At 46.5% G+C, this 26,288-nt stretch overlaps 1 protein-coding gene across 3 annotated transcripts in view; it reads left to right on the top strand.

Annotated features, from left to right (window-relative positions):
• Nucleotides 1-26,288, top strand: part of POR (cytochrome p450 oxidoreductase) — a 624,051-nt gene that overhangs the window by 420,154 nt on the left and 177,609 nt on the right. For all 3 annotated transcript variants that reach the window (XM_085649617.1, XM_085649618.1, XM_085649616.1), the window contains one exon: nucleotides 8,854-8,952. In XM_085649617.1, coding sequence (XP_085505743.1) covers nucleotides 8,854-8,952 — 99 coding nt within the window. The remainder of the gene's footprint in view (nucleotides 1-8,853; nucleotides 8,953-26,288) is intronic.

Raw genomic sequence — 26,288 nt, 5'->3', positions numbered from 1 at the left:
AGGATGGTAATACATGCCTGTGAGTATGTTGCTTGAGTAGTTGCATGCTTTCACTGCTCTCAAATATGTACACTTGTTATGCTCCTCTTTTCTTCTAGTATGGGGCTTCATTCTGATCTCCACTATTCTTGTTTGTTGCCAAAACCTTGTTTTTGCTGTATGCTGGCTGTGGTGTTTGCCTGTCCCCGGATGCTCTTTAGGGCCCCCTGCAAGGTACAGGCCCCATCCTGAGGGCTTCCCAAGCACCTCCTTCGTGACCGCTCATGAGCAGCTGGCTGTATCAAGCCAGTTCCACGCCTCTGTGGGGGATGTGAAGTATCATATCTCTCCCTCTGCTACTCTCAACTTTGCAAGAAACCACATTGAAAATATAATGTCTTACAGCCTTAGTAGTCTTTTTATCAAAGCTGCGCCTCATCCTCTGCACTTTAAGTGTAAAATCCAGGTAGAGGCTAATAGTGGCCTTTTCGAATTTGAGGGCCATTTTTCGCCGAGCAGGCTACAGGATTGCATCTCGATCTTTGAAGATGCAGGCAATAATTGATCGAGGCGGGTGCCCGGTCGGGGCAAGGGGACAGGCATTTTGTAGCTCGCTCTACTGAGAAGAATTTAGAAAGCCCCATAGGCTTTAAAGTGTTCATGATCACATATTCTACGAATATTTCAACCCTGGGGCCATCTGCCCATTCTGATACACCCACAACTCTAATGTTGTTTCTCCTAGATCGGCCCTCGCTGTCCTTCAGTTTGGGCCCTGTTGGCTCAGCTTCTGCCAAGAGCCAGTTGACTTATTGACAGTTTGCGTTTCCCTGCGTAGCGCCGCCAGCAGGGCTTCATTTTCTGTGGCCCTTCCACTCAATTTGCACCCATCCACCCTTTGTAGTGTAGCCTCTGTAGTGGAGTGGAATGGAGTCAATGTTAGATTCTAGGGAAGCCCTGGGCCCACTGAATTGCCTTCATGATTACTGATAGAGACATATAGCCGCAGATTCCTAACCTTTGAACTTTCAAGCGTCCAGCTGGATATAGAAGATTTTTCTTAGCAGTACCCCTGCATGCCGTAGGTGGCGTTGGTCGACTCTGTGTGTCGTCGTCAGCATCGTGGTCATCATTGTGACGTCCTCGTCGTCAATATAACCCCCACTCAACTCTTTTCCTTCCTCACCACCCAGCGCAGATCCATTGAAGCAAGCTTACCCCCTGTCATTTTTTGACTTTTTGTTGACTCCTTTTGGGGTGCTAGGGATGTCTAGCAAGAAGATCTCGGGGTACAAGCCATGCGGCGCCTGTCACTGCGCCATGTCAGTTACGGACCCCCACTAAGTGTGTCTCTGGTGCCTGGACCGCCACCCCAACACTACGTTGTGCTCCGATTTCTGAGCCATGGCGCTGAAGGCTTTGAGGGAGCGGTCCCTGAAGCTAATCGCGGCCTGGCATCTAGTATCACAGAGGTCGCCTTGTCGATCTCGCACCCAGTCTCGGTCAAGAGTAAGGTCCAAGCACCGATGGATCGAAGTCCTCTTTGTCGAAGTCAGGTAAGAGGCACCAAAAAAGCACAAGAAGTGCTTCCACTTCGCCCAGTCCGTGGTGCGATAACACGAAGGAACCACAGCGTTCGAGACCCGGCTCCACATTGAACTCCCTTTTCAGGGGCGGGAGCGAACCCCGCCCAACTTAGAGTTTTATGACTCAATGTGCGCCATATTATGGCATCCTGCCCGTGCCGGCGTGCCCTCGGGCCCCACAGGCTCCGATGACAGAGGAGTTCCCATGGGTTCTGTGCTTTCGGCTCCAGCCCCAGCCTCCTACTGGACCGGTACCTCCACAGCGACCTTTCCTGGCGCTGCGTCTGCCGCCGAGGTCCTTTCCGGCTTCTCCCCTTTCCTCATTCCCAAAGACATGGTGCCAGTCGGGCATCCACCAACACCAAGACCGGCGCTGATGGAACTGTACACCTCCATGCCATTCAATCTGCCCAATTCTGAAAAGTTAGGAATGGATGAGGAGGATTGTGAGGGGAGCAGCACCCCTTAGAAATCCAGCAACCTCAAAACATGGACTGGTATGAGGAACTGGGTGATGTCAGTGGCGTGGACACCTCCACAGATTCTGGCACACTTGTCTCCTCCTAACCTGGCTATGGAGTAGGGGAAATCATTCGCTAGTGTGGTGCGTAGGGCTGTGTAGGTCTTGGACCTGTAGCTCCCTATGGTGGCAGTCAATACTAACATCCTGACAGAGGTCCTGCAGGCTGGTGTCTCCAGCTCAGAACCCTTGCTGCCTTTCTATGAGGCCTTGACAGACTTTTTTTTGGGCACCTGGTCCAAGCCCAGCGCAGTGGCTCCTGTGAATAGAAAGATTGCCTGCAGCCATAGCCCTGCACCTGGTGACCCAGTTTTCCTCACCGCCCATTGCACCCCACAAAGTTTGGTGGTTCAAGCTTCCACTTCCCGTGGCACATTTGCTTCCGCAACCCCGGACAGGGAATCCAAGAGACTGGAAAGCTTTGGGAAAATTGTTTTCTCTTCTGCCAGTCTAGCATTGCGGTCAGTGAACAAGGCATCCCTTTTGGGCTGTTATTCCCTTTCAATATTCTCCCCACCACTCTGCATTCCATGTGTTAATAGACAGTGCCAGGGAGTGGATTTAATTATGGATGGTGGGGGATTAAGGTGAGGGAGTTTATGGGCTGTTTCAACAAACAACCATTTGCTTTACTGGCTGGCCATGCCCTCTAGTTTGACATTCCTGGTGGGTGCTTAGTTTGCGCCCCCAGCATAGTTGTCAGTTAAGTTGCCACCTAGATCACCAGCAGAAGAAAGAGTCTCTATTGCAGTCATTTTAAGGGAAACTGAGGTCCTAGCAAGTTTAATAACTAAAATTCCCCAACCAGGGCCAGCTTTTATCTGATGCACTACTGCTATTCAATGAAGCCCTTACTTGACACCTTGATGACAACATGAGATAAACCTTTCTTTGGCCCTTCGAATAGTCGACCTAGGTGACATAGACTGGCCGCTGATGATTTGGAATTCTTGACTAAACATTCTACGCCAAAAAGACTGGTAGTGCTGGCGTCGGTAAGTAAGGTGAACCCAAATTATTTTTATACCATTCCTCCCGCTAAAGATTTAAAACAAATTGATACTTGTGGAAAGAATATGCTCTTCTTGGCTAGCCCCTCAGCACAGTATGCCTTTTTATGTAGCTACACCCATGGTTTGTGAGACATGGCCAGTGAAATCTTGCTAGCTATCCCTGCTGAGCTCGGTAACTAGTTAGTTTATTTATTTATTTTATTTTAAAGGTTTTATATAGCGCTAGCTAAACCCAGAGGTATCGCAGCGCTTTACAGAATCAAGGGCAAGGCAATAATCAATTGGAACAATGGTTACATACAATTAACAATAAGGGAAGTGAAAGTCTAACCGAATCAAAGCAAGGCAATAATCATTGGATCAATGGTTACGTAGAGTTCAAATAAGGGAAGTGAAAGTCTAACAGAGGAACACACGTTATTATATATATAAAGAAACATTTGTAGGAACATGAAGGATGGAATTACTGAAATGAGGTCCAAACAATTAACAATCAAACGATACAAGATGGTCAGTATACTGCGAATCATTATCTGCATGTTGAGCTGAAGGTACAGATTGCTTAGATAGTGGCTGTCGGGACCAGCGTTGAGTGTAGAAGGCACACCTGGATGAGTTTGACCAGGTAATCAGGAGATGTGCAAGCATCCAAAATGAAGCTGAACAGCCACAGCACTATGTTTGGGAGCATTGTCTCCAGTAAAGCAAATTCACCAATAGTACAGAAAGTACAGGGGATATGTTACTGGGCTAGCTTACAAGCAATACCTTCCCCCACCTGTGCTACAACAGCCAACTCAGCCTTGTAGGCCAGAGAATGTGGTGGCAGCCATGTCTGTTGGCAGCAGCCAAAGCTGTTGCACCTGCAGGATTTGGAGTCTTCAGCTGTTCCTCCGCTGCTACAGTGGCTGCCCTCACAGGGAGATGCCAAACCAGTATGCATCAAGATTCATTATTTTCTCCCTAACTGAAGATACAGCACATCAGATTAGTTGATTTTGCAAATTATTCAAAGACGGCTACACCCTGCCTCTCATTTCCTCCCTTCCCCATATTTACCTGCTTGAGAACGATATTCAGGGGAACACTCTACAGTCTTGATACAGCAAGTCCGTTGTATTCTCACCAGGGTTGCCATTGAGAGGCTGCCAGAACCGAGAGAGGGTGAGGGATGCTACTGCTTCTTCGTTCTGAAGAAAGACCGAGGTCTCAGGCCTTCCCATTCAAAACACTTTCAGTTCGCCACACTCTACTTCAGCCTTATGTCAGCCCCTTTGGGTGTTCACAGTAGTGATGATGGCAGTCACCCATCTTCTGTGGATACATGTGTTCGCATACCTCAATGACGGGTTGTTCAGGTTCGGTGCAGTCATTTGTAGACCATCTCCAGACAACAGTTGAGCTCCCGACATCTTTAGGGTTTATCATCAAGCTGAAGACCAACCTGAGCCCCACACATACTATTTCATTAATTGGGGTGATACTGGACACAGTGGCATTTAAGGGCTTTCCGCTGCCACAGCTAGTCTTGCACATTCATATTATGATTCCGATGCTTCAGGTTCAGTTGTGGATCTTGGGGAGCGAGGCTCTGAGGATTCTTGGTGTAATGGCTTTGTGCACCCCCTCAATCTAAGTGCCAGGACGCATATGCAGGCCCTGCAGTAGGACCTCGGATACCAGTGGACTCCGCATCATAGCCACCTCTCCGATTCCACTCAGATCTCACAGGAAGCGGCTAGGATCTGCAATGGCGGCAGGCAAGTGCTGACCTGACCTGCAGCTGGCCACTTTCCCTTCCTGACACAGAGCGCACAGTTGTGACAGATGTAACTTTTGGGTTGAGAGGGGATCACCTGGGAGTGGTGGACATCAGCAGCCTCTGATCTCTAGAGGAGAGCCAGCTGTACATCAGTCTTCTTGAGCTTTGGATGATCCGTCCGGCCCTTCAATCCTTATTGTGATCCATCAAGATGAAGCTCCTGCAGGTCCTCACAGACTAAATGACCGCTATATGTGTCTATAACAAGCAGGGACGTAGTGTGGTCCTAGATCCTTTATCGGCAACCCCTATGCCTCTGCAAATAGCTGGATCAGCAGGACCCCCCCTAGCTGGAACACTAAGTAGACAAGCTGAGCAGATTCTAGCTGTTAGATCAAAGGTGGCGTCTTCATCCCAAACAGGCACAGGGCTCATTTGACCGCAGGTTGTGCTCCGACTAGATCCGTTTACCATCATCGTACAAACTGTGTCAAAATATTTGTGTATTGTAGGTTTCTCCAAGGCACTTGCTAGGAGACTCATGACAGTTGAGAGGAGAGACAAGGCTCCAGTACAGTTCTCCACTGCTACTTCTTCTGCCAAGAGTTCTCATGAAAATAAAGTCTGGCCGGGTCTTAATATCCCTGGCCCTGGCCCAGAGAGTGTGGTAGCCAAAGTGCGAGAAAGTGGCTCTGTATATACTGTTCCCAAATAGGTACAGTGTGCACAGAGTCCACAGTCCCCAGAGGCTTGACGGAGGCTAAAGTTAGATATAACCTTACTCTCTAAAGTGGTAGCTTGGTCGAGCAGTAAGGCAGTATCAAAGGACAGTGTAAAGCATTTGTTGTGCACACTCAGTCAGCAAATGGTCTCACACACTCAAGAACTGAACTCTAGGCCAATGGTTTATATAAAAAAAAATATATGGTTGTTTTATTTTAGAACCAACAATAGGTATCAAAATATACTTTCTCAGAATGAGATGCTTTAGTTAAATTCCGTGGGGCGCCGGGTGCAGGGGTGTCTTTTGACGTCGGAAAATCTTACCCCCTGCTGGTCGCGGTTGGAGGGGTCCCTGGTTCTGAGGCTGCAGGCGTCGTCTGGGTCATCGAGGAGGGTCCTTGGGCACTGGATTCCAGGTCAGAATCTCCAGGGGGACGTCCTCAGGGTCTTTGTCCACTCGGGCATAGACCGGGCTCGGCAGGTGCAGAGTGTGCTGAATTCATGATTCCTGGCTGGCACCAGGGGTATTGCTGTTTGAGCAGAACCACTGCTCGTGTGAGTCCCAGTCTTGGTAGAGTCTCAAGGTGGTCAGGTCCTCCGGGGTTTTTGAGGTTGCTGACCACTGAAGGCGCCGGAGTTCCACAGGAACAGGTTCAAGGATTAACAGGCCGGTAGGGCTGGGGCCAAGTCAGTTGGTGTTGTCCTCTTTTTAGCAGCTGCGCAGCGGGTCTTCTGGTTTCTTGATCTTCTTGCTTGTTTTCGAATCGGGATCTGAGGATGGAAGGTTCAGGGTGCCCCTAAATACTAAATTTAGGGGCGTTACAGGTAGGGTGAGGGCAGGGACCAATGGGTCCCTGTCCTGGGGTGAGTACACCCCCCTATCCTGCTCCTCTCCGGTGGGAGGGGGGCAGGAGCCTAGCTGTGATTGGGCAGAGCTCCCCATCCTCAAGATGGCCGGAGCCCGGAGTTGTGCTTCATCTCGCCTCTCCCACCTGAGGGGTGGAGTTGGCAAAGGCTGGCACACCCCCTTTCCTCACGTAGGGTTTCCCGCCAGAGTGGGGGTCAGAACCAGTGGGGGCCAGTTGCTGAGTACAGCAAGTGGCCTGGAGAAGCTCACAAAGGCGGCATACCTTTGAAGCTTCCTCCTGCCCATCCTGGGGCAGGAGACCTAGCACCTCACCCAGGATGTACATTGTTGCAGGCCCAGGAGAGCGGGGGCTCTCCACCCAGGGGTCCAGCAACATGTCTGCTGTGTGGCAGCCTAGGCAGCCTCTCAGACAAGACGTGGATCGTGGGTTAGGTTTCAGGGGGCATCTCTAAGATGCCCTCTGTAGTGCATTTTACATTAAATCCCACACTGGCATCAGTATGGGCTTAATGTGCTGAGAAGTTTGATATCAAACTTGTCTGTCTTCAGTGTAGCCATTATGGTGCTGTGGAGTTCGTAATGACAACCTCCCAGCACCATATACTCTTAATGGCATCACTGCACTTACAGTGCCCAGGAATGGCTCTGGGTACTGTAGGGGCACAAGGCTCATGCACCTGTGTCCTCACCACTGGCATAGGGCACCCAGCTAGAGGGGTGGCTGATGTATGCCAGGGCAGTGGGTTTGTGGGCATGGCACACAGGGATGTGTGCCATGTCGCCTCTCTGTTTAGTTCTACACCAGGACACTCAGCCTACAAAGGCAGTGTGTGTGTGTCAGGGTACAGGGCCCCTAATGGTGGCACAATAAGTGCCGCAGCCCTTAGGGGTCTTCTCTGGTCACAATGCCCTGGGTACCTAGGGTACCATTTACCAGGGGCTGGCATGTGGCTAGAGATGCCAATTGGGTTTAGGCTTTAGTACAGTTTTTAGGGAAGTAACACAGGCCCTGGGTACCTGATTGGCAGGGACCCAGGGCACACCAAGGAAAAGTGCATCAGGTATCAGGCAAAAAGTGGGGGGGTTACTGCAACAGAAACCCACTTCCTTACACAAAGCCCCTGAGAATTTGCCCTCTTATTTTGATACCCTTTTGAGAGGATGTCCTGTGTCAATCCCAGAGCAGGGTCATACGAATTTCCACAACCTACACCTCCATGGATTTGCGCAACTGCTATTAAATGCTTTTGACTGTTTTCCATTTTGGTGAATAGCTGCCAGTGTGTTATCGGCCTTACATCACTAGTTTCCCCAGACAAATTAGCGGTCTTCAACATAGGGCAATTTTTTTCCCCAATGTCAACAATCAGAGGCTCCATCGACTCGACCCTAAAAGGGCACTACACATCAATATTAACTGCACAAGGAGCTATCCTGTGGCAAACAAGCTCCTTTTTTGATTTTCTGGACTGTCCAAAGTAAAGGAGGTAAAGAAGAGGACCCTGTCAAGGTAGATAGTCCTCTGTATCAAAATCTGCTATGCACTGGCCAGTAAACAAACCTGTGAAGGCCTGAAGGCTCATTCCACCCGAACCAAGACCACCACGAATGTATTGGCGCAAATGGTACCTGTTTTAGACATTTGCCATAACGTGACGTGGCCATTCACGAAGCACTGCTACCTTGATAGTCTGATCTGGTGGTAAGGCTGCTTTTCCCATTCTAACCTGCAAGACATTTTTGGTCTGGGTCCACTCCACAGGCCCTTCACCATTTTCAGAAGTACTGTTATGGTATCTATTCCAAAGGAGATCTGTCTGCAGTTATAAGTATCCAGCAGAGGAACAAGTTAATTGTCTTCAGAACATACTTCCTAGTGGATACTGTAGCCAACAGGAAAATACACACATCCTCATCTCCACCACTCTGTGGAGTAGCCACTTTTAACATCGAAAAAAGTCCCAAGTTAGGAATCAACACACTGTTCTCAACAAGTTGTTGAATTGTTCTGCATCTGAATGTGTGAAAGTAGACAGATTAAAGAAATTGACTTAAATGTTGCATGTCTTGCTCTGTGACTTTGTGGTACGGAGTCTGGGAGCCACATGATGGTACCTTCTAGCACATGGGAGCATTACTGGAAAGCCTCTCTATCTCAATTAAGTAGATTAGGTAGAGTATCCACTAGAAAGGGTATTAACAAAAGTAAGTAATGTGTGTACTTTCTCTTGTATTGTTAATTGCCCCATAATGCTTTTAAATATCTTGCTTTGTACTTGTTTGTTTTCTCATCCCAAATGGTTAGATTGAAGTAAAAAGATGCATTAAATGTATAGTGTTTTAGATTATATTGTCAAAATGACCCACATCTGCTCATGTTTCTCCCCTATGGCCTCCCACAGTATTCGTCAGTATGAGCTGGTGGTACAGACAGATGTGAACATGAACAAGGTGTACACCGGAGAGATGGGCCGACTGAAGAGCTATGAGATGCAGAAACCGTAAGTAGACTTGCCTGACAATGAGAGCAGCCAATCTTTTAGAATCTCAATCAAGACCTACTGCTACTATACCACTGAGCTCTCCATCAGCCTTGGGTTCTTGAACTCCCACTCTAAACTAATTTGTGTTTGGGATGGTCCCAGTCTTGCCAGCGCATCTGGGCTTCTTTTGCCCCCTTACACATTGAACAATTGATAAAGCAGTTCAGGTATATTGTTGAAGGAGAAAGTTGAGTGATCGTCGTAGTTTCCTTAACACCAACTGAGACCAACGTTTGTAGATCCTGGAACTTGGTTCATTTTCTGTAAAAAAAGCTAAAGACAACTCTAGCAGCTACTGTGTTTTATGGTGGAAGATTTATGAATTTCTAAAGGATGCACATTTTCTTCCCATCCTTTTAAGGACACAGTATGGTGTCAAAGGGTTATTTCAGCATGACACATTCTATGAATCAAATTCCAGGAGATCAATTGACGTGTGCATTTAGTGAATTATAACTATATGACTCACGATACAGTATGTCCTGAAAAACGAACTCTTTTAGCTGCTCAATGTCAGCCGAGGCAGAACTGGGCAGTCCATGTTGGACCTTGTGTGAATCTATGTAGGCAGCAGATTGTGTCTTGCAGCTGCCTCCACAGCTGTGTTCTGTGATAGTCTGAATGATGGTCTTTGCTGGTGCCTGCTCAGAAGTATTCAATTTCCCACACCTCCCTCGTTGTTTTGCCACCCACGCACCTCTGCCACGCCACGCATTCTAGAGGCCCTGCACGCCTCTGAAGATAATACTGTTTTCACACTGGATAAGATTGAAAACATATCTCTCCTCCACCTGTGCCTTGCTGCATCTTGTCCTCCCCTCTTTATTCCTAGGACGACATTCCTGTAACAAACTATACGGGCTGCACCTCTTGAAAAAAAGGCCATGTTTATGAAGCTAAATGTTGGTGATCTAACAGCACAACATAGGGAAGGGGGGTGCAGCTGCTCATACTTGATTTACAGTGTGTGTGTGTGTCATACTTTCATATATGAGACTGGTGGAGGTATTGCTTTTGTATCATGGCTACCAGGCATGGAAGGATTTTTTAAAATATTCTTTAATCTTAAACTGTTCCAGGTAGAGGTCCTACTTAAATTCTTAACTTCTGATAGAGCAGCACATGAAAATACTTATTGGTCTACCTCGGAGACCAAGGACCACTGCCCCCTTCCAGCGGTACAGCACACAGTGCATGTATAACTCCTTATTCTACCACCATATCAGATTGCTCAGTTCAAAGTTAAGGGACTTGCACCACCTATACAGCCTTTTGAGGCTTTGGCAATCTTGTTCAGATGAATACACAAAGTAAAAAACTGAATTCAGGCTCAAACTGTCCCGATAACTAAAGTCACTACCTACATGAACCTTAACGTTCTCTGCATAGGACCTCTTAGTAGTAGATGAAGAAGGTCTGGGGGTTTGAAGTACACAGGCCTTTAAGAACATAATCACCTTACCACCAGGAAAAGCACAAAACATCTGTTTCAGACTGACCATAGATTTGTGTTCAGCACACAGAGTAGAATTAAAACATCAGTTGCACTGAAATCTAATCAAGCTATGGTCGTTCTAATTCTCAGCCTCACATGACTCTGGTGCACTTTTGAGTGCGATGCATTGATATGACGTCCTCATAATCAGAAAGTGTTTGCAACAGTGATAGATATGTGCTCCACAATTATTTTCTATTGTTTCATGTAAGTTTAATATCACAATTTGCCTGTGACCATTCAACTGTGGACATAGGTCTAATACCCTAATGCCAGCGTGTACAGCCAAAATTAAAGGTTTGTACAACTAATCACATATACGTTACACACCATTGACCACTATAACAGTGCAGACTTTCTCAAGACATTTGAAATGAAGTCAATCGTTTTGTATATTTATTTTTTTATTTCTTCTAGTGCTGCAGTTACATTTAAGGTATGCATGAGTTTTGTCCAATTAAGATGTTTTCAAGACTGTAAACAGTGTGAAAGGTATATCCTGTAATAAGTCCTGTTAACGTAAGATGGCCATTCCAAAAATTATACTGCACCCCCCCCCTTCCTTTGGCATCTCAAGGCATTTAGCAAATGTACAGTTATTTATCTAGCTAGCAGCCAACCTGGAGAGAACGAAATCTGAAAAGTCACAGCAGAGAAAAACAGAATTATAATACATCGAGAAGGAAATTCTGTGTCTAGCACTGGAGGCTTCACTTTGGTACACCGCAAATCTCCAGGAAGCTTATAAAGGCAGGCATCACCTCTTCGTTCAAGCATCGGCCATTTAGAGAAATTACGTGGCAGTTAAAATGGTGTTTGAGCTTGTTTAAACTTGGGCTGATGTCTAGACCGATTGGGTAGAGTGGAGTAGAGCGAAAAATTAGATATTCGGATGTATAGATCAAGGTCATTCTACTCTGGTTCTCACCCTTCATTCCCCTCCCCATATTTGCATTGGGTCACCAGTGCACAAGAGGGAAGAGCAGGTCTGTTAATAGTCACTTGAAAAATATTTGCAAAGGGAAGCTGAGCATTTGCAGAATTTTGTTGTTCAAAGTTTAATGCTTTGTATTGGCGATGAAATTGTAATAAAAAGGAGACTTAGGAACAACATACATTTTAGAAAGCAGTGTGAGGGAATGAGTGGTTTTGAGCTGCATGGCTTATTCCTCTTCTCTAGTGGCGATTGGTTCAACTGTGCAAAGCCATTTCGTGAATTCAAATCCTGCAATTTGCAAAATCACATGGAATCTTGGGGACCACTGCCTGTTCCCTAGGAAGCATTCTCAAACCGGAACCCTTTTAAAAAACTTTTTTAGCAGCATTAATTCTTTTAAGGAACAAAGAGTGCTTTACAGAAATAAGTATATAAAATGGAAATGTAAACGCAGTAATTGTGTTGTGTATTAGTACATAGATGGCATCAGAGAACTGAAGACTGGTTGCAACAATTCTTTGCTCAATTTATACCCACTTTTTGTGAACATGTTGCATCTGCCCCAGTGTACCTTAAGCTGCAATGCTGATTAAGTGGAGCTGCAGGAAAGTTGCCTTAGGCTATATGCAAAGATTAAACATTGAAGTATGTTTTTTTATCAGTTATTTCAATGTTTAACATCCTGTGAAACTGAAATGGTTTTCTACCACGGTGTGGTGCTCAAGGACCTTCTGAATACACCTACATCAGCCATATGTTCCTCCTTCTGCCTGCAACTTGTCAACTTCAGTTTGCAAAACTAATTTCGATTCAATTTGGATACAAAACCTTTAACCTTACTAAGACTTCAGAATTTACAGGCATTACTCCCTAATCTGCCTTCAGAGTACTACTACTAAGGAGGATATTTCTGATATTTGAAACCACCAATTCCTCACCTTTTGAATGCTTCCCAGGCGTCGGACTGGATCGGGAACCATAGAGCAATACCTCTTTGCGCCGGTAGATGACGTTGTGCGGCTCTACCCCAATGTCGTTCTGCTCTGGAAGTGACATGTTATACCGCAAAGAGGCACCACTATTTTGTGCTGGCGTCAGATCCTTTTTTTTCTTTGCCAACACACATGGATCCGTAGCTACCTCTTGTCACTTCACTAGAACCTTATTCTTTTAACATGTTTGGAAATACAGGGTCCAAGGGAAAATATCACCTCCCTAGACTACAGGGTTTAAACCTTGTAAGGACTGTCCAAAGCAAATGTCTGTGACGGATCCTACATCAGGTTTGCCTCTGGTGCCTGGGGTCGGAACACCGACTCCAAGGCCTGCAGCGACTGTGCTCTAATGAATCCCAAGGCTATCCGGAACCATGAGGCGAAGCTCTATGCCACGAAACACCAAGATACTCTACACTGTAACAAATAGAAGGGAAGTTCCCATTTCCGCTCTCTAACTGTTCCCATTCAATGTCGAAGTCTTCTTCTGATAAATTGAAGAAAAAACATGAATAGTCTAAGCGGGACTCTGTCCCTTCCTACCACACTTAAACTCCAGCGAAGGGGCGAGGGCATCAATGTGCCTCTCGGGTTTGCTACCAAAACAGTGTCCTTTCCGAGCCAATTCAGTCCCTTGATTTGACATAACCAGACATTCTGGGGCGGTAGGTGATGCTACAGCAAATCCAAGAACTTCTTGAAGCCTTGCTGCGGTTTTTGGCACACCACTGACTCCCTCTTGTGCACCTTTTGGCCCCAACAAGCTGCAAGGGCTTCCACCTGGAACTCTGCCAGCTGGCCCGCCTTCATAGCCAGATGGACCCGCAACAGGTTCCACACCAACTTCGTTGCTCTATCCGATCCTGGTGTCCTGACCCATGTTTGACCAAAGAGTATCAATGTTGATGTCAACTCAGGAGGAGGAGGTACACCCTATTGTACTTTCAGAGTGGGCACCACCTCAGCAGTGGCTGAACCCTGAACCTCTGAAAAATGCCTTTGCCTCAAATAAGGGTTCAAACTCCTCACACTTTGGAGCAGATTCTTACAATAATTCTTATGATGCTGGAGATGAATTTGCCCAACTATATACGGATGACAGTTGGTATGAGGACGCCAGTGTCCTAGCCACTTTACCAGATACAGGGTTATTTTTGCCCCAAGACTCTGCCATGAAAAAAGCACCACCTTTGCAGTGGTCATGCACATGGCAGCTGAAGTTTTGACCTCCAGTTACCAACTATGGCGGTAAAGACTAATGTCCTTACATAGGTACTTCAACCTTGGCAAACAAATACGGAGTCCTTGCTTCTGTTTAATGAAGCCATCACAGACACCATACCTTGGCAAAACCCTGTTGTGAAACTCCAGCTAGCACAATGCCACCGCCCAGCCCCTAGTGATCCGTACTATCACTCTACGGCTAAGAACCTAATCATACAAGCATCAACAAGCAAAGTCAACCCTAACACATTCCCTACCACACCACCGGACAGGGAAACAAAGCACACAGACCTTCGGGAAGCACATGTATGGCAATACTTCCTGTTAACACCGGCTGTTTCTTATGGTGTTCTACCCATGCCCTTTAAAACTCTGTCACACACGTCTTACCCGATGTGCCAGGCGTCTTACATTCTGTCCTCACACATTCTATCAAAGACGGCAGCGACACTGCTAAATTTACCATCCACTGTGGATTTGACACCACAGATTGCCTTAGCAGGGCACTTTGCAGCACTGTGGCCATTGGAAGACATGTCTGGATGAGATCCATGGGGTTTGCCGATGGCGTTCAGTCCACCATAATGGCTATGCTTTTCGATGGCTTTCACCTTTTTGGTGAGTAGGCAAATTCGGCCCTTGAGCGCTTTAAGGAGAGTAGGGCCATGGCACACTTCTTGACCTGTCCGTTCCACTATGCCATCAACACCAACAATTTTACCCCTTTCTGTGACTATGGTAAGGACTTCCTGTTTCGCCAACAAGTTCAGCCTGGTGAGAAAACCAATCAGCCTTTTTGTTGCCTAGTCCGCAGATCTACCAGACCACATGGACAATAGGGCAGCATGCAGCACAATTTTCCACACCACCACCTGCCTTTATTGGGTTTTGGTCAAAGTCAATTCTGTCTGCCCTAGATCCAGAAGACTGGATGGTAACATTGGACCTGCAGGATTCTTATTTTAACATTCCCGTCCCCCCAGCGCTATCTGCAGTTTACGGACGAGGTTGAAGCATTTACCATTTGCTCTTGAGTCCTTTTAACTCACCAGTGCCCCTCCAGTGTTCACAAAAGTGCTGGCAGAGGTTCAGCACATCTTCAGAGGCCAGGGGTTTCAGTCTTCCCTTACCTCAACAAATGGCTGGTGAAGGTGGGATCACCCTGGGCAGTTGTCACCCTCAACCAGACTATGGCACAACTCTTAACATTGTTGAAGTTCACTATCAACATGCCAAAGTCACACCTGACTCCTTCACAGATGCTCCCTTTGCATCTGAGCCTTTCTGGACTCTTACTGTCTAGCGCACAGAACGGAGAGTCCTGGACTTAGAGGCTGTGATCCCAGTGTTTCAGCTGCTGTTCAGTATATCAGAGAGGTTGACTCTGAGGCTGCTGGAATGGATAGCCTTGTGCATCCTTCTGGTCAAGCACGCCAGGTGGCATATGCAGACTCTGTAGTGGGGTCTGAAGTTCCAGTGGGCACAGCATCAAAGGGAGCTCTCTCGTCGCACCTAGATTTCGGAGGAAACTGCAAAAGTGGTGATGGTTGCTGGACTGCAATTGGATCAGCGGCAGACCCTTATCCCACCCAGAGCTAACAGTGGTGACAGCATGTGACATCTGGGTTGGGGTTGCCACTTAGAAGAGGTGGAGAGCAGAGGCATCTGATCTCCGACAGAGTCCCGGTTCCACATCAACCTTCTGGAGTTAAGGGCTAACCGCTTGACGTTAAAGACCTTCCTACGGTCCATCAAAGGGAGGTTTGTGCAGATGCTCACGGACAATCCTACTGCCATGTAATATTGCAACGGGGTGGGTTGGGGGTCGTAAACCCTGTGTCAGGAGGCACTAAACCTCTGCAAATGGCAGTAATATCAGGGGATTCTTCTATTGTTGCTCCGCCTGGCGGGATCGCCAAACACCAGTTAGATAAACTCAGCCGTCGACGTCTACCTGATCACGAGTGAAAGTTACATCCGAAGGTTGTGCAAGGTATCTTCCGGAAATGGGGAGAACCTTGGCACGATCTTTTCTCCACTGCCAAGAATGCCAAATGTCAGGAATTCTTCGTGTTGGAGTTTACAAGGCGTCTCTCTCTCTCTGAGACACATTCCACGTAGAGGGGAACTCGGGACTCCTGTACACTTTTCTGCAGATACCTTTCCTTCCTAGAGTTCTGAAGATCAGGAATGACCAGGCCCAAGTCCTCCTAATTGCACAGGATTGGCCACAGAATGAGTGACAATCAGAACATCTGGGCATAGGCATCTGTCCGCTGATCAGGCTGCAATCTCGGAAGAATATTTTGTCGCAGTGTGCAATCTTCACCTTCATACTTGGAGATTGAGCAGTGCCGGAAGACTGTATTTGAACTCCCTCTCAAGGTTGTAGATGTTATCTATGCAGCCACGAGTCCCTTGACAACATTTTCATACGCCTGCTGTTGGGACAAGTTTGTGGTTTGTTGCTGCACTCAGCAGATTGACCCACTTCAAGCTAGACCATCCAAAATATTGCTGTTTGTGTTGTTCCTAGCCCAACAAGGACTTGGTCACACTTAAAGGATACCTGTCTGCTATTTCAGCTTTTTTGCAGTTGCCAGATCAACCCACTTTGTTTAAATTACACATTGTGATATGTTTTTTGAAGGGTTTGTAGCATTTGCTTTCATTCTCTCTCTCTCTCGCTCTATCATACCCTAGTGGAACCTTAACTTGGTCCTCACCTTCCTAATTTGTGCTCCATTTCAACCACTGCACAGCTGTGCACTGCGGCTTCTTACTCTAAGGCAGTGTTACTCATCACCATAACAATGGCGCAGCGGGTGAGTAAACTGCAAGTCCAGTCAACCCACTACCTTCTAACCAGACAAGCTGGCCCTGAGAACCCGTACTACCTTTCACTCAGAAAATGGGGACTCCTCTTCACATCGGGCAGAACATCACCCTACCAGCATTCTTTGCTCCAGCTGCCCCCTCTGAAGAGGTGAGACTGAATTGGCAGGATTTTAAAAGGGCTCTTAGCATTTCCAATGATTTTATCAAGAAATGTAGTATTGAAAGTCAATTATTTGTGGGATTTGCTAGAGTTAAGAAGAGGAAGGCAAAATAGAAGGGGACCATCTCAATGTATTCTGCTCTGCAATACAATGTTTATAAGGTAACAGTGGTTCTGTTGGGTGAAAGTATTGCTTTGCGCATTAGGCTTAGTCACACGTTATTCGAACACTATACAATAATTATTAGACTGGAAACAACACACAGGACAGTTCAAATGCAAGGTAAATTCTTTATATATGAATTACGTCATTCATATATGTATACATCAATATTTCACGAATGGCCGTCAGGCAATGGTGTGATGACACAAGTGACACCGTGAATAATAAGTGCTCGGTGACAGTGTGCGTGATATGTACAGTAGTTTAAAATCGAAATTATTCGAAAGTGGCCAGGGGGGTACAATAGTAAAGCTGCGCAATGGAAGATTTCTTTTTTGGCGCAGATTCTATGCAAAGGTCCACGGAATAGTCGACGTTTCAACCCTAGTACTGCACTCTTGATAGGTCAGTGCGGGTCTTCATCAGGACTTGAATTAAGCGTGACGGCCTCAGAAAGAGAAATTCAAATCTCAAAATGGTCTAGGTCTATGGAGTAGGTGAGTATCCGGCATGTGTCTCAGGATATGGTTCCCTTACAACGGTCTATCGTGTAGATGGGCCTATGTTAATTCACTCAGGGCTCCATCGTTGTGTCTAGTGGTGGCGGTATCTATTTGCTTGCGAAGTGCTGTCTATAATCCAGGCCCTTCTATCTCCTTAGTGTGGGTAAAATTGGCTTCTTCAGACGAAATTTACTTATTCGGAAGAACGAACAGCCGGCCTGTGGGTCCTGGCTCGTATGATTGACCAAGAAGCAAGCCCTGGAAGGTGTGCAGTCGAATATTTGCCAAGTTGCTACATGGGTTTCACTCCATATGTTCACAAAGCACTACTGTCTGGACAGGCAGGTCCGTTGAGATGGGAATTTTACCCAGTGGGTTCTGCAAGACTGTTTGGTTTGAGATGGTTCACAGACCCACAACCTGTGAAGTATTTCTTTGGAATCTATTCAAAAGGTGAAGAATCTGCGGTTAGAAGTATCTATCAGAAGAACAAGTTATTTACCTTCAGTAATGTTCTTTCTGGTAGATACTCAAACCTCCCTGTTATGTGATCTGGACTCTTTTACACCTAAAAAAGGCTCCCAATTATAGAGATCTGCACATAGGTGCCAATTTGCGGTTGAGCGGACCGCCTAGAAAATAACTGCCGGCAGTGCACACAAGTGGTGCCTAAATGCGGTTCCGTGCCTCTGTTCAAGAGCAGACCAATGTCGGTGCACAGCCACACAGTGCCACCTACCAGCTCGCAGCGGTACTGCTCAGAAGTTTCCTGTTCCAGTCCGCCGCATGGGGAATATTCAAAAGGTTAGGCATTTTCCAGAAAGAACATTACCGAGGTAATTAAATTGTTGGTTAGGTTTCTAAAGGGAATTTCTTCTACACCACGTTGCTTGAACGCCTGTGCTGTAGTGCCTTCAAAAGAACATGGCTTGGAATGATGTTTCATATTCTTCCCCTGTACTTTGATATTGTAAAACAGCAACTTAAAGGGTGTGATAACTTGTAATTCTCAATAGTGTGAATCATTATGTGGAGAATAACCTGTGAAAGACTATCTGCTCCACTGTTTCATTGGCTTTGCCAACTCCAGATCTTCATTAATACTCTTGGGGTGCACACAGTGCCATTGGACAAGACAGCAAATGTACTTTAATTACACAGAGATTGCAAACTACTGCAATGGTGAAGCTGTTATTGAAGACAGAAAATAAACATCCAATAAAACCACTAGGGTGGTCAGAGATTTGGTAGATCTTTCATCCAGTCTTTTCCTTCGTCATTACCATTAGCCTTTGATCTTTGTAGTTTGATGTATTATAAACTTGAACTACAGAATAAGTAACTCATCTCCACATAAAAAACCTTGTATTGTGCTCTACAAATATTAAGGCAAATGTTGATACTGAAAGCTTTCTAAATTATCAAGCAAACAGTATGTAATGCCACCTGAAGCTTTCAATTTCCATATAACCTCAATAGCAAGAGGAAAGACAAAGTAAACACCGTGTAAAGATTGGTATTCAAGTTTTGTCAAGTTCTTTTGTAGGGGCAAATAAATACTGGATGTAAATTGGCGTCATGAGTTTGTGATAGGTGGTGACTGAAGTGATGTAACGATGCAAGATGTCCCACATGAGATGTCCATTGTTATAAAAAAAAAAACATGATTCAATACTAGCTTATTTGCCAAAGGCAACATGGGTTTGTTTCAAGTGATGCAAATATTGGTCTTCTTGTACTGTTCTTTTTTATAAAAGTGTGCGAAACACTGCAGAGTCGTATGACTGCGAAGATTCAGACACTGCTCTATATATGGCTTTACTGAACGTCTAGCACTTGTTTCCGAAAAAAAAGTTCCCCAGCCGTGCATTTGTTGAATCTGATGCAATTTTGTTCTTTAATACCAACTGTGAAAGGTGATGAAAAAAGTTTAAATGCATTTTAGCAATAGAACTAAACTAATGAGGAATCTCAGTGCAGCAAATACATATGTAAGCCTCATCTTGGACCTCTCAAGTCTCCCTCCAGTTGGATTCCCGACACTTTTAAAGAATTTGACAATTTAATTTATTAGGGGATGTGAGCCATTGGTGCGTCTGGGACTAAAAAAGGCTGAGTGAACTCCAGCACACCTTCCTGTAGAGTTTTTTTTTTTAATAAGCAATTTTATTGTTTTTAACAATAAACAAACACCAGCAGTGGACACAAAGGATAATAAATCACAGTCAAATGAATGATTAATCCCATAACGCTCGACCCCATAAGGTTCAGATGGATATAAACAATGTGTACATAATGTTGACTACTCCACATTACCCAGCCATTTGCCCCACACCCTATGATACTTCCTTGGACAACCCTGTGCTTCATCCATATGTTTTTAGTTGTGTCGCACACCAGTCCATTCCCTTCCCCCACTTCCCAGAGCAAGGTGGAGCGGAAAGCTTCCAAGAAGTGGCTATGTCTCGCTTGGCCACTACCATAGCAGTGTTGAAAAATAATTTCTTGTTCCTAGACCCATCCAGCCCATCAGTAATCCTGAGGAGTGAGTGCCGTGGGTCATGAGGGACTTCCCACCCCAGGATTTCTGTGAGCTCTTCCTCAATGTCTCACCAAAACCATGCCAACAGGGGACATGCCCACACCATGTGGAAAAAGTCAGCCGGGTCTTGGCCGCGCCGTGGGCAGGAACCAGTCGGATAAAAGCCTGCCCAATGGAGGCATACCGGGGTTAAATAGGTGGCGTCCAGATAGTATAGTTGGATCAGGCGGAGTTTAGCTGAGGCAGTAATCGTCTTGGGTGTCATGAGAGCATCCCGCCAGTCCTCCTCATCCACTGGGCCCACCCACTCCTCCCATTGGTTTCTAAGCTGATCCAGTGAGGTCGGGTGTTGTTAACCAATCTCCGGTAAATGGGGGAAATACCACCCTTCCCAAGGTCACCCAGCATAATCTGCGCTTTCATGAGGGCTGTACTCGGGGATCCTTGTGTCTTCGGATATGTGTACATGGAGGAAATTTCGCAGTTGCAAGTATTTGTACAATTGTGTAGGGTGCAGGAAGTATCTGGACCGAAGGTCTTGGAAGGAGCGCATGTGGCCGCTCGCCCACACATCCCCGAGTTGCAAGATCCCTGTAAGGTCCCATGCTTTAAACCCCTCTAACCCACTGACTTCCCGGAGCCATGAGCCGTACAAGAGGGGCATATGCTGCGTTAATTTGTGTGTCCATTGGGTATGACGCAGGGCTGCCCACCAGGCCAAAAGCGCAGTGCGTGTCACCTCTGGTAAGGTGGACAGAATGGACTCCCCGTACATCAGGGACTGAATTTTGGGCAAACCTAGCTCGCTTAGTTTATGCCTATAGGCCGGGTCGGACCAGCCCCCGTTAAACCAGTCGTGTATGGTAAGAAGGCGGGTCGCCAGGTAGTACAAGTATAGATGTGTCATCCCCATGCCTCTGTCGAATGGAGGAGTCCGGCATTGGATCAGAACCGGTCAAGGATTGCAAAATCTGGAGGCATCGAGGGCCCGACTGGGCGGGTTCAGCCAGAAAGATTAAAACATCGTCTGCGTACAGCGCGATCTTGTCCGCCTCCGAGTTGGGCCATTCCCATCCCCGAACGCGGTCCTCGGACCGAATCGGGGTTGCCAGGGGCTCCATCGCTAAGGTGAAGAGAAGGGGTGATGGGGGCAACCCTGTCTAGTTCCCCTTTGAATGGGGAAGGCCTTTGACAAAACTCCATTGACCAAGACTCCCGCCTCGGGCTGGGCATAAAGGACTTTTACCAAATTGCGGAAGTGGGGCCTCCTGTAGAGGTTTAATGTTTGTGTTGACAACAAAAGGTCTTATAGGGAGCTGTTTCATTATTCTATACAGTGTTTACTACTGTGCTTTGCTACTTTTCTGGTTAAATTATTCCATCTCTGCCATATTTCCACTGATGTCATAAACCTAACTTTACAAAATTTGCTATATAAGCTATTATCTGATAGAGACTTCTAGCCACAGATAACCTTACCTTAGAATATTCCCAGGCGTCAAACTGGATCCAGACATTTTTTTAGCAATCCCCTTTGCGTGCCAATAGGTGGTGTTGACCAGTTCCGCATGAGGTCCGCGTCGGAAGTCACGCGTGTAGTGCTAATATAAATGCCATCCCAGTGCAGTGACCTTTGTTCCTTATTTTCCGATCTATCCGCTCCGGTTTGAGCTCTCTCAGTTACTTTTAGACTGACTTTGACCTTTTTGTTGTCGACTAGTATGCTTTTTTGCTACTTTTTGTCATATGTCTCTCAAGAAGCCCACTTGGTTCAAGCCTTGTGGAGTCTGTCATCGAAAGATATTGGTGACAGACCACCACCCCCAGTTTGTCTGTCTGTGGTGTAAAAGACCACGGCTCCGCATCGAGTCCAGAGTGCAAGACAATGAACAAAAGTTCATTCGACAGTGGGCCATGATGGTTTTGGCCGATTGTCACAGGACTCTCGCTGCTCCAGGTTCCGTTGCCATGGGAGGTCTTGGGATCACACCTGGAGTCACTTGTATCGGTCCTTGTCCTGCTTCAGGACTTCTTCTGGTAAGTCCTACAAGAAGTTGAAGCGCTCTTCAACTTCTCAGCTTCGCTCTAATCTTCAGACTACACGAGAGAATAGTTCCACAAATCCTGCCCCCTCTTGCAGGTAGTCCCTGTGCAGTTGGCGTTGGACACTGGGTCACCTCTGCGACTCCCCAAATATTCTGGAGTGGCCCCCGCCCAACCCTGAGAGTTTTATTAGGTCATGAGCCTCATTTTTGTGTGGCCAGACCCCTCTGGAGCACCTTCGGGTCCCACAGGTTCTGAAGGGTCCTCAACTGGAACTCTGCTGGCGAGTTCGAGGTGCACCGGTTGATTCCTTAAGATCAGTTAGTGGATCTGGATCTGTCCCAGCCGCGACTTTGAGACCTCTGCCGGGACCACTCCAGCGACACACATCAGCAGTGCCAAACTAATCATGATTCCATACTCCGAAACGGAGCCGTACCAGCATCACACAATGTCGCTTCTGGCTCGGACCAGGCCCGCATGGCCTAAATTGGAGACCAAGCCCTTTTACACTGAAGGGTTCACTGAGAAACACAAATGGAGGGGATCTGAGGATCCATATTCCTGCACTGACCCCTTAGCAGAGTCCATGGTTGATGACAACTGGCATGAGGCTCTTGCTGACACCAGTGGTCTGAATACCTCACCAGACACTGACCTCCTCTCTCTCCTCCCACAGTGGCTACAGAGGAAGGGGCATGAGTTTTGAGTTTTGGTGGTCCGCAGGGAGGCTGAGGGGGGACCTACAGCTACCCACAGTTGAAGTCAAAACAAATGTTGTGACAGAGGTGCATCAACTGGGGCTATCCCCATTAGATCCCTTTCTACCCTTCAACAAAGCCCTCAATTATGTCCTGCTCGGAGCCTGGGCCAAGCCCTGTACAGGCACTCTTGTGCACAGGACTATCTCTCATCAACATTCCCTGCACCAGGGGACCCAGCCTTTCTCACCCAGCACCCCACAGCTGAGCGTTTGGTGGTCCAGGGCTTTGACGTCTCAAATCAGTCCCGGCGCGTTCCCTACCACACCACCGGATAGGGAATCCAAGAGGTGGAATACCTAAGGAATTTTTTTTCTTCTGCAAGCCTGCCGTTGCGGTCTGTGAACACAGCATGCTTAATAGGCTGTTATTCCCATACTGTGTGGGATACGGTTAAGCAAGGAATGCCTGTGGTCCCGGATGAGGATTGGGCCGTGCTATCCCAAGCTATCACTGGCAGGCGAGATGCAGCAAAGTTCACGATTCGATGCAAATTGGATATGGCTGACTCACTGGGCAGAGCCATTGCTTTTTCGGTGGTGCTGAGATGTCCTTGTTGACAAAATACTATTTTTTCAGGGAATATCCAAGCCTCGTTCAGGGACATGCCTTTCGATGGGAATCATCGGATTTGTCCTTGGAGCAATTCAAATAGGGCCACTGCTAGGTTGTTGGGGCTCTATGTAGCCCTCAAACAACTGCATTCTGCCTTGCGCCCCCTCGCTCTCTGCTCTCTCTGCTCTCTCTCTCTCTGCTCTCTCTGCTCTCTCTGCTCTCTCTCTCTCTCTCTCTCTCTGCTCTCTCTGCTCTCTCTCTCTACTCGCTCTCTCGCTCTCTGCTCCTCGCTCTCGCTCTCTCCGCGCTCTCTCTCCTCGAAGAGTGATGCATCACTTCTGGGCTTTGAGCGGCCATCTGGGAGAGGTGGAGATCAGCTGATTGATCTTCTGTTAAGTCTTGGCTCTCCATCAATTTGTTGGAACTGAAAGCCATCCGACTGGCATTGAAAGCCTTCCTTTCTTCAGTCAGGGGAAGGCTAGTTCAAGTGTTCACATACCACTCCACAAGCCGTTCATCAGGATGCCTTACGTGTCTGGACATGGCTGGAATCGAAAGGCATTTCCCTGGTGGTTCACCACCTGGCAGGCACTCTGATCGTTGAAGGTGACCAACTCAGCCGTTGATGCCTTTCAGATCACGAATGGTGTTTCCATCCAAAAGTGGTGCAAGGTCTCTTCTAAGATTGGGGAGAGCTTTGGTTATATCTATTTGCCACTGAAGAGAATGCAAAATGTCCAAGGCATCTCTCGCTTGGAGATGCTTTTGTTTTTGAGTGGAGCACTGACCTCCGGTGCGCCTGTCTACCAACACCACATCTGACCGGAGTTCTCAAAAAGATCAAGAACGACCAGGCCCAAATCATTCTTGTGGCTCCAGGTTGGCATGGAGAGTCTAGTATCCCGAGCTGTTGAGCATGAGCATAAGTCCTCCGATCGGAGTTGCTCTTCAGAAGAATCTTTTGGTGCAATATGGTTGGGTTCTGCACCCAAACCAAAAAATGCTTTGTCTTCGTGCGTGGAAATTAAAAGGAGACGGTTGACAGCTTTCCACCTTCCACCAAGTGTCTGCCATTATGCAATGTTATATGGGCAGCCAGGTGCCTCTCCACCAAGAGGTATGGCGTTGGAACAAGTTTGTAACATGATGTACAGATGTTTATTCTTTCCTTGGCCCAGCAGGGTTCTGCTTTGGGCATGTTAAAAGGTTAACTTTCTGCTATTTTAGTATTTCTGTTTTTCCAGATCAGCCATCTCTTTTAAAATCCACTAATTTATTTAGGTTCCTGAAAGGTCTCCAGCATATGTTTAGACCAGTGGATTTTGTTATGCCCCACTGGGACCTCAACCTGGTTCTTATATTTTTGATGTCTGCTTCCTTTGAGCCCTCCACAACTGTCCACTCAGACGTCTAACAATCATAGAAGCCTTTCTAGTGGTGATAACCTCTGCCCGGAGGGTCAGTGAGTTACACACACTGTTTTGCAAATCGTCAAATACCTTTTTACCTTCTACCCAGAGAAACTGGTCTTTCTAACTTGAGCAACCTTCCTACCGAAGGCAGTAACTCCTTTCATGTAGGCCAGTCCATCACTCTGCCTACTTTTTACCCTCCATCTTACCCCTGTAAAGAAGAGGTAAGACTCCAATGGCTGGACCCAAAAAGAGCACTGTTGTTCTACCTTGTTTACACTTCTGAGCTACGGGTGGTTGATCAACTCTTTGTGGGGTATGTCAAAAGCAAGAAAAAGAAGGTGGTGAAGAAGCGGACCAATGGATTGTGTTCTGCATCAAAAGTTGCTACGCGTTGGCTAAAAAGCAACCCTGCTACGGAAAAAAAATAGTCAAGAATTGAGGTCAGCGCACTAGGTTGGTGCCAATCTAGGCACCGTGCATGTCACTTCTGGCACAGATGGTGCCACTGACACCACCTACCGACGCTCAAAGGGGATTGCTCAAAACATTTCCTGATCCGCTCTGATGCCTGGGGAATATTATAAGGTGAAGAATATGCAGATAGTCTCTACCAGTTTAAGCGCTATCGAAGATGAGTAACTTGTTCTTAGTCTCTAAACTCACACTGCTGTCTCCACCTCCAAGCATTCATGTTTGTTTTGTTCTTGTAATCACTATTGCTGTTTGGTCCAGCATTGAGATCCAGTACAAAGCACTGGCTATTGGCAATGATAGGCGAAACCAAGAAAGTCATGGAGGCTTTGCCACCATAAAAACATGCACAACAGCTATTGATCAGCGTATGCCTTATGTAATTTCCCGAATGCATTAATTTCTTTCCTATTTGAGGGTGCAGTACAAATATGCCAAGCTAAGTGATGCTAATACAGGAATCTTTTCAGATGCTACATTGTTAAGAGCGTCATTAAATAGTTATTGACAGGCTCCTATTAGTGGCTTATTGTAAAGTCATCAGTTAATTGCCACCTGTGTGCTTTTTGAAGCAAATCCTAAATAAGTGTCAAGAGATAAATATAGAATATGTGAACATGGTTGCAATAGGAGGTGCAACCACAATTACGGTAAATGTGCTTAGGATTAAAGGCCACAAGTACAAAGGAAATAATTTGCGATTGCCAAATAGAAAATATTCTGAGATTTTGATATTTGGTAGTCTCACACACCAATGTACAAATGTTTCTTTGACACATTTTATGATTCCCAGTGGGTCGCAAATAGACCTACCTGTTGAATATTAATGAGGTAGGTCTCAGTTTGCAACCCATTGAGAATTACTAAAATCACATGTTTAGCAGACCACTATGTCTGTGATTGCTTCCAAAAAAAGCAACTTATTTTTTTTTAAATACACTCCGTTTTCCTGAAAATGTTTCTTTTAATTTTTTAAGAGTAAGCAGTGGTCTGTAGGATCACTCCTGCTCTTAAAAAATGTTTTACAAACATTCCCAAGGGGAAAGAGGGTCCTCTCTTTTGCGAATGGTTTCCACCTGCTTGATATGGTAAAATGCGAATGTTTTGCGACTGCAATTTTGGTCGCAAAACATTCACACATACCACTGCGATTCGGTACTAGGAAGAGATGCCCTAAACAAGCCCCTTCCTA

Source organism: Triturus cristatus, chromosome 3_2, assembly GCF_964204655.1.
Source record: "Triturus cristatus chromosome 3_2, aTriCri1.1, whole genome shotgun sequence".
Classification (NCBI taxonomy): domain Eukaryota; kingdom Metazoa; phylum Chordata; class Amphibia; order Caudata; family Salamandridae; genus Triturus; species Triturus cristatus.
The sequence above is the reverse complement of the archived record's forward strand: the minus strand, read 5'-3'. Positions and strand labels throughout refer to the sequence as shown.